At 46.1% G+C, this 12678-nt stretch overlaps 1 protein-coding gene across 1 annotated transcript in view; it reads right to left on the bottom strand.

Moving 5' to 3' along the window:
* The window catches only part of calcr (calcitonin receptor), a 444237-nt gene that overhangs the window by 173930 nt on the left and 257629 nt on the right, over positions 1-12678 (bottom strand). The window contains 1 exon segment of the mRNA XM_038797577.1: positions 11515-11606. Within this exon segment, the coding sequence (XP_038653505.1) occupies positions 11515-11606 (92 nt within the window).

Genomic DNA, 12678 nt, shown 5'->3' with positions numbered 1-12678 from the left:
GGGTGAGAAGCTTTAACAAGTGAAGATACACTTGTATTACGCTTAGCAGACAGATGGGCTGTTTGGGTGTCTTGTAGCAGCCAAACTATTTATTTTCATAGAATCATATAGTGCCTACAGTGCAAAAGGAGGTCATTCAGCCCATTGAGTTTGCACTGACCCTCCGAAAGGGCACTCTACACTGGTCCACTTCCCCGTCCATTCTGCCCATTCCCCATAACCCCGTAACCTCACCTGCATATCCTTGGCCACTAAGGGGCAATTTAGCGTGGCCAATCTACATAACCCGCATATCTTTGGACTGTGGAGGAAACTGGAGTACCCGGAGGAAACCCACACGGGCATGGGGAGAAGATGCAAACTCCACACAGTCACCCATGATCGTAATTGAACCAGAGTCACTGGCACTGTGAGGGAGTAGTGCTAACCACTGTGCCACAGTGCCTTTATATTTTACAGGGACTCTGCCCATGAGGGGAGACATTGCTTTTGATCATTCACAGAGTTGACTATGCAGGGAGAAACTGATTTCTGATCAACACAGGGTTTGAACACATCCACATAGGGGCATTAGAATGGCACACCATTTGTGCCCCGTTCTGCATATCCATATGACAGGAAAAACCCTCCCATGTTTGGATAAGGTAGGGGAATTGATGCCAGATATGAAAAGGCGTTTGGCAGAACATGGAGGAAAATGAAATTAAAATAGCCATCTTGAGCCCATCACCGTACTGAGAGAAATTTAAACATAGACTGGAATTTCTGGCCATTACCGGCAGGTCCTGTTGACAACTAAACCCGCCGCAGGTTTCCGAGCGGCCGGGGGTGCATACAATGGGAAATCCCATTCACAGTGGCGGGACTGGAAGATTCCATTGCCAGCCCCTGGCATCCAGTCTCTGCTGCTGCGAAACATGCCACGGGGGGGGGGAGGGGGAAAAGTCAGGCTCAATGAGTAAGTCTTGTTATTTTATGTGTCCGTTTAGTATTCACTGAGGGCACTGGGGAGGGGGTAGAGGTGGAATCCCCGGGGGGGGGGGGGGGGGGGGGGGGAACTCCCACAGTGTTCAGGCATAGTGTCCAGACATCAAGGAGCAATTGGAATGCTAGGCAATGCCTCCCACATGCTACGTGGCCTGCCCACCCACATGAATCCACTTGAGAGGTGTGAAGTGCTCACTTAACCATGATTGCCAATTCCCTATTAGCAATAGCCTTCACCGCACGGCTAGAGGCCTCGGTCGTCGTGGGTGGGGTAGATGGGCAGGGACAAGGGTTGCCTCTGGAATGTGTGAACACGATCCAGGGGTTGGTATGGCGGTGCCGTTAGCAGATGCCCCCCAGTTGCCCCCCCAGCATCTTCCCCCTAGCATCCCCCCCCACCCGTCTATGGCGGCCCACCCCAGCCGATGGTCCCCCATCCCCCGCCAAGCACGGGGATGGAAATCCCAGCACCCCCGGGCTCTTTGCCTGTAAACAAAGATGGCTACTTATCTCCTCTGCTCCCAACAGAAGTCTTTCCACCAGGTCCAAGTTTTTCAAAAGGAGTACTAATTGGGCCAGCGTGAACACTTGCTAAGGAGGCCGCTGAATGACAGGAGGTCGTTGGCTATGGGGTGGCTTTCGTTAATTTTATGGAAATTGGGCTTAGGTGGTGATAATTGGTTTCTTGCCACGCTACGGAGATCCCGATTTTGCCTAAGGGTGTGGGCCAGTTGCATTGCAAATTGTTTGTGCCTGTGGTCGTTCTTGTTTTTGGCCTCTCCCACTATTCAGCAGCCGCATTTCGCTTGAGCGAGAGTGCAACAAGGCCAGAGAATCATGCCCATGATCTGCAAAGGTTTATTGAATATTATTCTATTTTTTTCTTATAAATTTAATGTACCCAATTCATTTTTTTCTAATTAAGGGGAAATTTAGCGTGTTCAATCCACCTACCTTGCACATCTTTGGGTTGTGGGGGCGAAACCCTTGCAAACATGGGGAGAATGTGCAAACTCGACACGGACAGTGACCCAGAGCTGGGATCGAACCTGGGACCTCTGCGCCGTGAGGCAGCAGGGCTAACCCACCGTGCTGCCCTTTATTGAATATTATTTTAGGATCCAAATAACTTATTAAACTTCCAGCTCAGCCGAGACACTATTGTTCACCATTTTGTCGCCACAAACAACTCTGATAGATCTATGAACATTGGTCTATTTCTGCTAAATTGACAAACTACCACTTAAAGCATAATCTATAAATTGCTCCCAATTATTTTTCCATGACGGGCTCAAACTAGTAGCTCTGAAATTCCCCAATTCATGCCTCACCTGTTTTTTAGTCAATGGGCTGGTTTAGCTCAGTTAGCTGGACGGCTAGTTTGTGATGTGGAGTAAGGCCAATAGTGAGCATTCAATTCCTGTACCAGCTGAGGTTAGTCATGAAAGCCCCTCCTTCTCAATCCCATCCCTCACCTGAGGCGTGGTGATCCTCAGGTTAAATCACCACCAACCAGCTCTCCCCTCAAAGGGGAAAGCACCCTATGATCATCTGGGACTGTAGCGACTTTACTTTCTATCCTCATTCCTCATATATTGGGGTAGTGCTTTGGGGCTATTGGCAAAAAGAGTGCAAATTGTGCTTGAAATTACACTAATTTCCTGAAGTGACAGCGGGCTGGATTCGGCAATTGCAGACGCCGAAATCGTGTTCGGTGATTTGCCAGAGAATCCCTTTTGCCGCCAAAACCGGATGCGGTGCCGTTTTTCAGATGCTCCGCCCCTCCAAAAGGGCATCATCGGTGAGTACGCTGCCTGCCGTTGGGGCAGCCTCAGGATATCACCTGAAGGCCCGCCCCCGATGCTCTGCCCTTGATGGGCTGACTCCCCGATGGCGTGGATCACTTGGGGTCTGAGGTTTCGTCAACCTCACGTGGCCACTGCAGACTGTGTGCAATGCCGCTACAATCAGGGGGGGGGATACGTACCGCTGGCCGGGGTGGGGGGGGGGGGGCTTAGGCCAGGGCTAGAAGGACTGGTGGGGGATGGTCCGGGGATGGAGAGGGGGGGCACTATCTCGCAGGCCGGGTCTGCACATGGCCGGCGCCATGTTGTACAGCGCGACCGATTCAGGTCGTTGACGTGCTATGCTCAGCCACGGACCAGGCAATTCTCCGTCCATATCTGCAGGCAAAGCTGGGGGGTTTAGGTGGCATGGCTGCTAGCCCCCCACCGGGCAAGGCATCGGTGCGGCCGGCGATATTTTCATCGTAAAAGTAGTCACATGCTCCGGACATCGCCTCAAAATTGGAGAACCCAGCCCATCATGTCCCTGTTTCCTAATCATATTTGCATGAGCAAAATTGTAAATTTTCCCTGAACCAATGCAACCTATAAATGTAATAAAATGTAATTATTTATTGTTCATTTTACATTAAAAATATTCCTTTGTTTATTTAAGAGAGGTCACCTGAAGTGATATTAATAGAGCCTCAATGTGTTTATCACAAAAAAGATTGCAACAGGCAGAATCAGTGGAAGGTCACCATGCTTATTAATTCAATCTGGGGCTGTGGCCAATGCTGTGGGAAGGACCATCTTGGCATGCAATTTATTCAACTTGGGTTCCAGACCACAGAAACACAGAAGCTCAATGGAACTTGCGTATAAAATTCCTCAATCTTTGATGTTGGTTTGGCAGAATTAGGGTGATACCAGCAAAAATAATTGGCCACTGTCTTCATTGAGTTTCTAAAAGAACTAACTACTGATCTCATCTATTTAATGATACGATTTGCATCATCGGATCCATTGGACCGATTATTTTCGATTGACTTTCTTTCATTGTACTGGAGTGTCTCAGCCCTCTTCAGCAATCATCTTTGGAGTGATCCAGCCCAGTCAGTGGTAAAACCTATAAGAGCTGGTGTGTGGAAACGTCTTTGTGTCTGTCCTTTTGATTGTGAGAGTATTCCTCTGGGCTAGCTGAATCTGCAGATTATCTTTACTCCTGGAGGAAAACGTCTTATTTGGAATTTGGAAGATAAGTAGCAGTTCTTTATTCTACAGTGGCAGCTTTTTGTGCATTTAAATTGAATGGAAATATCTTTGAACATAATTCTTTTCAAAAGTGATTGAAGTGATCAAGTAACCAAAGCATTGCGAAAAGGTCATGTTGTGTTTGAAAGTTTGAGGACTGCCTGCCGTGGAACACTAAACACCTAGCAAATAGTAACATGCACTTTGAATCTTCAACAAAGATTCCCAGCATGAAACAGTACATATTTGTTCAGTTGTATAAATTCTCTTTTGCATCTTCCCATATATCTACAGGGTTTATATTTTCACTTCAGAAGTTCTGTTCATTTTGTTGGCCAAATGTGCAGTGTTTTTTGGACAAATGCACAGAGAAACCATCAGTAACCTTGATGTATTTAGTTATATCACTCTGCTCAAAGTGAGACGGTTAGATTATCTTGGCAATGTTCTCTGTTTTATTTGATCAAAAGTTAAAAGCAAGACAGTTGACACTATGTGAAAATCAAAAATATGTGCTGACGAATCATGTGGAGATACAAATTGGCGTTGCTGTGGATTGAAGTCTCAGCCTGCAGAAATAATTCTTGTGCCAAGTCAAGTTAATCGAATGATTTACACTAAGGCAGGCTGAACAAAAGTCTAGATTATTATGTTAAGAATTTTTTTGAATTCCTCTTTTGCATACATTGCCTGATTACACACGGAACTAAAGGTTACATAAGTCCCATTAGTAGACATCTGGTTCACGGCATACCAGTATCCTGCACCCAATCGAGTCAAGGCAGACTGTGCACACACCTTGTGCTGTCTGCTCATCACCATTGCAATGTTTGATGCATTAGCAAACCTGTTGTCATTGGTGTGGAGCATGGAGGAGGCCCCTTCTAACTTAGCAGAGGACTTTGTTCAGAGCTTCAAGTCCACCCTAATGGTCAAGTCCATGGCAGCAGTTGCAACTTTGATGCAGCATCTTGTAGCCCTTGGACGGGATTTTGCGCCGGCGGATGCTCCGTTTTGCCGGCAGCCGGGGGTTTCCCGACGGCATGGGACTGCCACACAATGAGAAACACCATTGACCCGCCGGCTTAACGGAGCATCCCGCTGGTGGGGTGAGGCAGAAATGTGGCGGGACGGAGTGTCCCGCCGCCTGTCACAGCTTCTACTGCAACACAAGTGGATGACACTTCTCACTATTGGGCGTAGAAGTTCGGACTGAGAACATGGAATTCATGCCTAGTACCTGCATGCTCCGGCTGCTTCCATCATGCTTGCAGATACCAATGCTCAAACTGACATGGTAAGAAGTCTTACAACGCCAGGTTAAAGTCCACCAGGTTTGTTTCAAATCACTAGCTTTTGGAGCACTGCTCAGGTGAGTGAAGAGGTGGTTTCCAGAAACATATATAGACAATGTCAATGGATTCATGGTTGGGTTTGTTTGTGCGTCCCGGGTGGGTTTCTGGATCAGTGGTCACTTTCTTGGTGAATCTTAGTCTACACAGGCAATGAACTTGCCTCTGAAGACACTTACACCTGGACTATCTCAGCAGGATAAAAAAAGATAGTGTGCCACATTAAGTGCAGATACCCAATAGTTTATTCTTGTTTTGGTTCATACATACATAGGCAAGAGGTGCTATTACATTCATCTCTCCTTAACGAACAAGTTACACAAATTCCATTCAACTTATATACATTTCCTGTCTTCTTATTTTGTGATGAAACAATTGACCTTAATCTCATGAGGGAGATTGGGACGGCCAGCCATGGACCTTCTGCGCATGTGCTAGCAGGGAAATTGCACCACATTCACAGTTGGTGTCTTTTACAGTCTTCAGGTTGGAAACTGGCCCTGTGCATTTGCACAGAAGAAAATAAGTGAAATGGTGTGAAACTACATGTCGCATGACAGGAATGGGAGCATCATTCCAGAGGTGTCTAGGGACAGGGTCCAGAAGAAACTCCCAGTCAGGTCCACACACAGCGGTTGGAAAGAGATCTCAGAAAGAGGTCCCAAGTAAGGGACAGTGACAGGAATTAAAAATAGGTCCAAAGAAGTTAAATTACAAGGAAGGAGCAGAGCAATAGGCTCTGTGTTAAAAAGAGAGCTGCAAGGATCAGACTTTAAGTGAAGTGGGCTTGAGAGAAGCCCTGAAGATCCGGGCAGGCAGCCGAAAGTTGGTAATTCCTCACTGTGGGATTTTGGGGCAGTGGTGTTCTGCTTGGCATGGCTGAAGATCCGTAATTCTGATTATAAGGTGAACTGAACATGTATCTGAAATCCAGGGGAAAGGAATCATGGAAGGTGAGACTGAAACCCTGGAGGTGAATCATTGTTGCAGTCGACTAAGCGAGTGACATTTGGAGTGAATTCCAAGACAAAATCTTCAAGTGTGGTGATCTGAAACGTTTGTGAGAAAGACAACATGTCAATGAGACTGGTTGGCTCACAATGTGGCAAACGTCATGGGGGTTGTTGAAAAATCCATGGAATCTACATTTGTCGCATCTGTCATTCAAGTTGGAATGTGGTGTGTCTGACCATAGTTTGTCTGTTAACTCATATTTACCGCATACTTGCCCTGAATATTGGAGTATGGGGTAGTAATTGTAAATGGTTTACCTGCCTGTAAAGATATTGCAGGTAGAGACATAGTGTGATTTGATTTAATTCCTTGTGTTGGTATTAAGATCTTTTCAATCTTTTTGTCTGGTGTAATATAGTTCATTTTTCTTGTTTAATAGATGTTTTATTCTTTGTGCTAAAGTTCATCAGCAGACTCCTGTGAATTTGTACAGTACCTTCCCTTCTTGGTTTCCAAACAAAAAACAAAAATAAGGTTCTGGATTCTCCGATTCTGTGACTAAGTGGAACACCATTGATTCCCATGAAAAATGGTGCAGGATTTGCCAGGTCCGTGATGGACACTCGAAGCGCTGACAAGCTGCAGCTGCGCAAAAACACACACTCCACACACACACACACATACTTATCGAAGTCAAAAAGATGGGGCAGGTTGTATTGGAGCATCCATAAAGCTGATGGGTCAACTGGAGACAGAGGGCACCCATGGGGGTGTCTCAGGGGGGTCACCTATACGACCTGGGGGCACCAGATTTAAAGTGGGCTGTTAGCAGCATGCGCAGCCGCATGGTTACCTTGCTGGCTGCGGTAATGGTGTTGCGTACCCGCCCACCCCGACCCCACAGCCCACCTTGTGGCCATACGCCACTACTTCCCTCGGCACTGGAAGAAGCCCCCCGGCAATAAGGGGGGAGAAGGTGAAGTATGAGTGCACGCTACCCAGTAATATAAAGGAAGATAGGAAGAGTTTTTTTCAATATGTAAAAGGAAAGAGAGAGGCAAAAATAGACATTGGACCATTGGAAAATGTGGCTGGAGAAGAAATAATAGGAAACAAAGAAATGGCAGACGAACTGAAAAGTTACTTTGCATCAGTCTTCATGGTGGAAGACACCAGTGGGATAGCAGAGCTCCAAGAGAACCAGGGGGCAAGGTGAGTGCAGTGACCATTACTAAGGAGAAGGTTCTCGGGAAACTGAAAGGTCTGAAGGTGGAAAAATCACCTGGACCGGATGGATTACACCCCAGGGTTCTAAAAGAGATTGTGGAGGCATTGGTGATGATCTTTCAGGAACCACTGAGGCAGGAGAGGCCCCATAGGACTGGAAAACGGCGAATTTAATACCACTGTTTAAGAAGGGAGGGAGGCAGAAGATGGGAAATTATAGGCGGGTTAGCCTGACTTCAGTCATTGGTAAGAATTTAGAGTCCATTATTAAAGATGAGATCGCGGAGTACTTGGAAGTGCATGATAAAATAGGACTGAGTCAGCAAGGCTTCGTCAAGGGGAGGTCATGTCTGACAAATCTGTTAGAGTTCTTTGAGGAAACAACAAGGAAGTTAGACAAAGGAGAAGCAGTGGACGTGATTTATTTAGATTTCCAGAAGGCCTTTGACAAGGTGGCACATAGGAGACTGTTAAATAAGTTAAGAGCCCATGGTGTGAAGGGTAACATCCTGGCATGGATAGAGGATTGGCTGGCTGGCAGAAGGCAGAGAGTGGGGATAAAGAGGTCTTTTTCAGGATAGCAGCCGGTGACTAGTTGTGTACATCAGGGGTCTGTGCTGGGATCACAACTTTTCACAATATACATTAATGATCTGGAGTAAGGAACTGAGGTACTGTTGTAAAGTTTGCAGATGATACAAAGATCTGTAGAGGGGCAGGTAGTATTGAGGAAGCAGGCGGGCTGCAGATGGACTTGGACAGACTTGGAGAGTGGGCAAAGAAGTGGCAGATGGAATACAATATGGAAAGGTGTGAGGTTATACACTTGAAGGAGAAATGGAGGGGAGATCTTACTGAAACTTACAGGATACTGAGTGGCCTGGATAGAATGGACCTAAAGAAGATGTTTCCACTTGTGGGAAAAACTAGAAGCAGAGGACAGAATCTCAGACTAAAGAAACAATCCATTTAAACAGAGATGAGGAGGAATTTCTTCAGCCAGAGGGTGGTGAATCTGTGGAACTCTTTGCTACAGAAGGTTGTGGAGGCCAAATCACTGAGTGTCTTTAAAACAGAGATAGATGGGTTCTTGATTAATAAGGGGATCAGGGGTTATGGGGAGAAAGCAGGAGAATGGGGATGAGAAAAATATCAGCCATGATTGAATGGCAGGGCAGACTCGATGGCCTAATTTTACTCCTATGCCTTATGGTCTTATGGTCTCAAGGCCAGCGGCACGACTATGGTGCTGGATACAGTTTGTACCCGTTCTCTCTCCCTCAGCAGCCACCACGCCAGATTCACCATTTTTGAGAGCACTTATGGACCGCGCTGTTGTGAACTCGGCCTATCGGACGCGGAGAATCACGAGTCGGCCCTCTAATGATAGGCAAACGGTGATTAAAGTATGCGTGGCATGCATCGCATTGACGCCGTTTTTGAGGTGACGGAAAATCGTGATTCGACGTCAAACCGGCGCCTGCCGCGATTTTGGCATTGGAAGCTATTCTCCGCCTGATCGCACGCCCCGATTTCGGCGTTGGCTAATGGAGAATCCCACCCAGGATCTAATAAGTCAGGTTTCACTCTGGGATCTGATTTGTCCAGTATTAACATCAGCTGAAATTATAACATTTTACTCATCCAATAGATCCCCTTTTTTGACCCAGATTTCCTGAGATTAGGAAGGATGTTGACTCATTTTCGTCAGAGTCTGAGGAGAAGTTTTCTCCAACAAAGACTTATTTTGCTCTTGATTTTCAAATGAATTTGCCACCTCATCAGATATGTCTGTCTGACTGTGATTCAGATCAGGACTGGTTTCAGGCACTACTTGAATTCAGCTTTAGTGACACCATGTATGCTTCAATAGATGGTGTTGCCAGGGTTACCCATCAGACTAGCTCTCGCTAACATCTTTGTCAGTTTACAGGAGAAAGGTGTCTTTGATGGAATAACCCCAACTTCCTACCGGCGCATATTTCCAAAATGTAGATGGTGCATTTGTTATTTCTGAATGCATCTTAGAATTTCCTTACACACCGTAATATATTCCATCCCGTGCTCAAATTGACTTTTGAAATGGAGAAATCTCCTGAGCTCCCTTTCCCTGATGTACTTGTTGAGAAATCTATTAATGGGTTCTCTACTACTCCAATATATGCATGTAATTTCTACAGATCCACTCACAACAAGATTGGCCTGATTGGCAATCTTGTAAATCAGGCTCAAACCATTTGCTCACCATGCAAGTTTAGCACTATAGTGTTCACATCAAAGCTACCCTGTGTGATTATGGCTAGCCTGTCCAAGTCTTACACATCTGTGTATAGTGCTTACTCATGAATGGTCAGGCCATGACTTTCAGACCTGAAATGATCCCAGTCTATCTCAGATTGCCATGGAAAGGTAAAGTATGTCAAGAATTTGAGCAACAGGTGAGGTTGGCTGTTCCACGCTTCTACAATGCAGTGATAATACGAGTGGTGCGTTTCACTAACAGGAATCTGCCATCGGCCAAAACAATGTTCTGCCTAATACACAAATAGATAATGTGTTATAGATCCTTATCCAGTGTCCGAAAATCCAGAAGGACCTGAAAGCAGGCTACATTTGAACCTGACACCCTGGGTACAAATTTGAAGAAAGCCATTTCATTCTTAATGTTTCCAGAATTGTTTTATGTATTAAACGTACATGCTAGGTTTAAGAGCCAAAATCCGTAAAATCCCCAAATCTGGTACACATCCAGTCAAGAGCTTCCCGGATATAGTGCACTGTGTCCATATATAAATTTCAGTGCTGCTGCACTGTTAGGTACATAGCCATATATCCCAATGACTGACGGATCATGGCCGGGATTCTCCAATTCTGCGGCCAAGTTCTGACGCCGGCATGAAAAGTGGCGCGAGCCACTCTGGCATCAATGGGCCTCAACTGGCAGATATCCACACCTTCCTAAGGGGCTAGCCTGAGTGGTGTCCGCAACTCCGGCGCCCGAGAGCCGGCAGGCCACCGCCGGCGCAAATCTGTGTGAGCGTGCCACGGCCGGCGCGAGTCTGCGCATATGCGTGGGTTCCCGTCTCCGCACCGGGCCCTGGGCAATATGGCGGAGCCCTACAGGGGCCCAGTGTAGAGGAACATAGGCCCCCACGGAACTAGCCCACCTGCCAATCGGTAGGCTCCGATCGCGGGTCAGGCCACCGTGGAGGCCCCCCCTCTGGGACGGATCACCCCCCCCCCCCAAGACGGCCCCCACAGTTAGAGCTCCGAGGTCTCGCCGGTTGGGACCATACATAACCCACGCCGGCAAGACTTGGTTGAACTCGGCGGGCACTCGGGGGGGGGGGCTTTCAACAGCCCCCAACAGGCACGGCGGCAATCCCGCAGGCGCCCGAAAATCAGCGGCGGAGAATCTGCAAGCCGGCGTTGGGGCTGCGTGGCGCAAATCTCGTGCACCCTCCCCCGCCGGCGCGGGGTCGGGGAATCCTGGCTCCTATCAAACTGCTCATCCCTTCGGCTATTCACAATGGGCAGGGTACTGACTGTATTCAACCAACCCATGCTTGCAACAGTTAGAACGTTATGTCCAACATTAGATGTGATAGGGCGGCACTTATTGAAGAATCCCAAGTGTGCTAAGAATTCCACTAACAACCAACTTAAGATGATCATTTGGGCTCACAACGTAGCTCACTTATGCTTGCTAAAAGCTACATTTGTTGATATACAAGGACCTGCATGATTGAAATTCGGCCCAATTCATGAGGATCCTCTGCCGTTCCCCCCCCCCCCCTTCAAAGGTCTGTGTCTATGGCATATTAGATATGTGCCATACATAATCCATAACTAATTTACAACCTTTTACCTTTCATCTAAAGTATATCAACATAAATTAATTATACATGTCTTCATGTTTGGATTAGAAAGGACTAGCTGAAAGTTGATCTACTTACTTGAAATAAAAGAAAATAGCCAGGGAAATCAATAGTGATATAATTGACAGTGTGTGACCCACAACAGCCATATAGTAAAGGATTCGTGCCATCTGGTAAGAGCAAAAGATAATATCACTTACAATGAATGGAAAGACCATGTAACTGCAGAATAAATATCATTTTTACAAGTATTTATTATTGATTCTTCAAGTATTATTCTGGAATTTAGTTGGTAATTTGAAGTTTACAAATAGGCAAGTGAAATGATTATAAAAAGGCTTAATTGCATTGGTGTGATAATTTTCAAAAAAACCTTTAGATTTCCTAACCCCTTTGTAGACATTCAATATTATTCAAGCGATTGTGTCAAAATGTTTGCTCACATAAAATATTATAACATGTTTAAATGTTTCTTGTGGCATGCATCACTTACGAGCATTTGTTCAAGTTAATCCATTCTGCTCGAGGCTATATTTGAATTTTGTTAAAGAGCCAACTTTACTTCAGTTCTAATAATGAATCACGTGAAAGGAAACATAACCTTTTTACTGCAGCTTGCTTTTCATGGAACAGAACAAATTTGTCGGTGCTAATTGATGGAAGGATGCCAACTAAAAAATCTGAGATATTAATGGGGCTGATTAACATTAGCCCCTATGTGATTGAGGAAATAAAGCATTAAAGACATGAAAAAAGAGGAATCAAAAGAAATTTGCTGAGTAGGCATTTACCAAAAGGTGAGTGACCACCATTTCATGAATAAACAAAGGATAGATTATTAGTGCCATTTTCTGTCACCCTTTTATTCCCGCCCCCGCGCACCCTCCCCCACTCCTGGGTGCCACGCCCGTCCCCCCCTGGCTCAAACACTAAATTGGTGCAGCGCACCAGAGGTTCCACTTTCTCTAATGTCTCTCTGTGCCTGATTTCATTGTTCTGGGCAAATGTAGCCTGGGATGACTTAAGGGCCTCAATTAGTCTCCAGGTGGAAAGGCCTCCTGAAAGTCTAGCTCCCAACCCCGACACTTTTTCATTTCTTTAAATTTTTCCAATTAAGGGGCAATTTAGCGTGGCCAATCTGCCTACCATGCTCATTATTTTTGGGTTGTGGGGGTGAGATTCATGCAGACATGAGGTGAATGTGCTAACTCTTGACAGTGACCCGGGGGTGGGGATCAAACC

Source organism: Scyliorhinus canicula, chromosome 5 (assembly GCF_902713615.1).
Source record: "Scyliorhinus canicula chromosome 5, sScyCan1.1, whole genome shotgun sequence".
NCBI lineage: Eukaryota > Metazoa > Chordata > Chondrichthyes > Carcharhiniformes > Scyliorhinidae > Scyliorhinus > Scyliorhinus canicula.
This window is presented reverse-complemented; position numbering and strand designations above follow the sequence as displayed.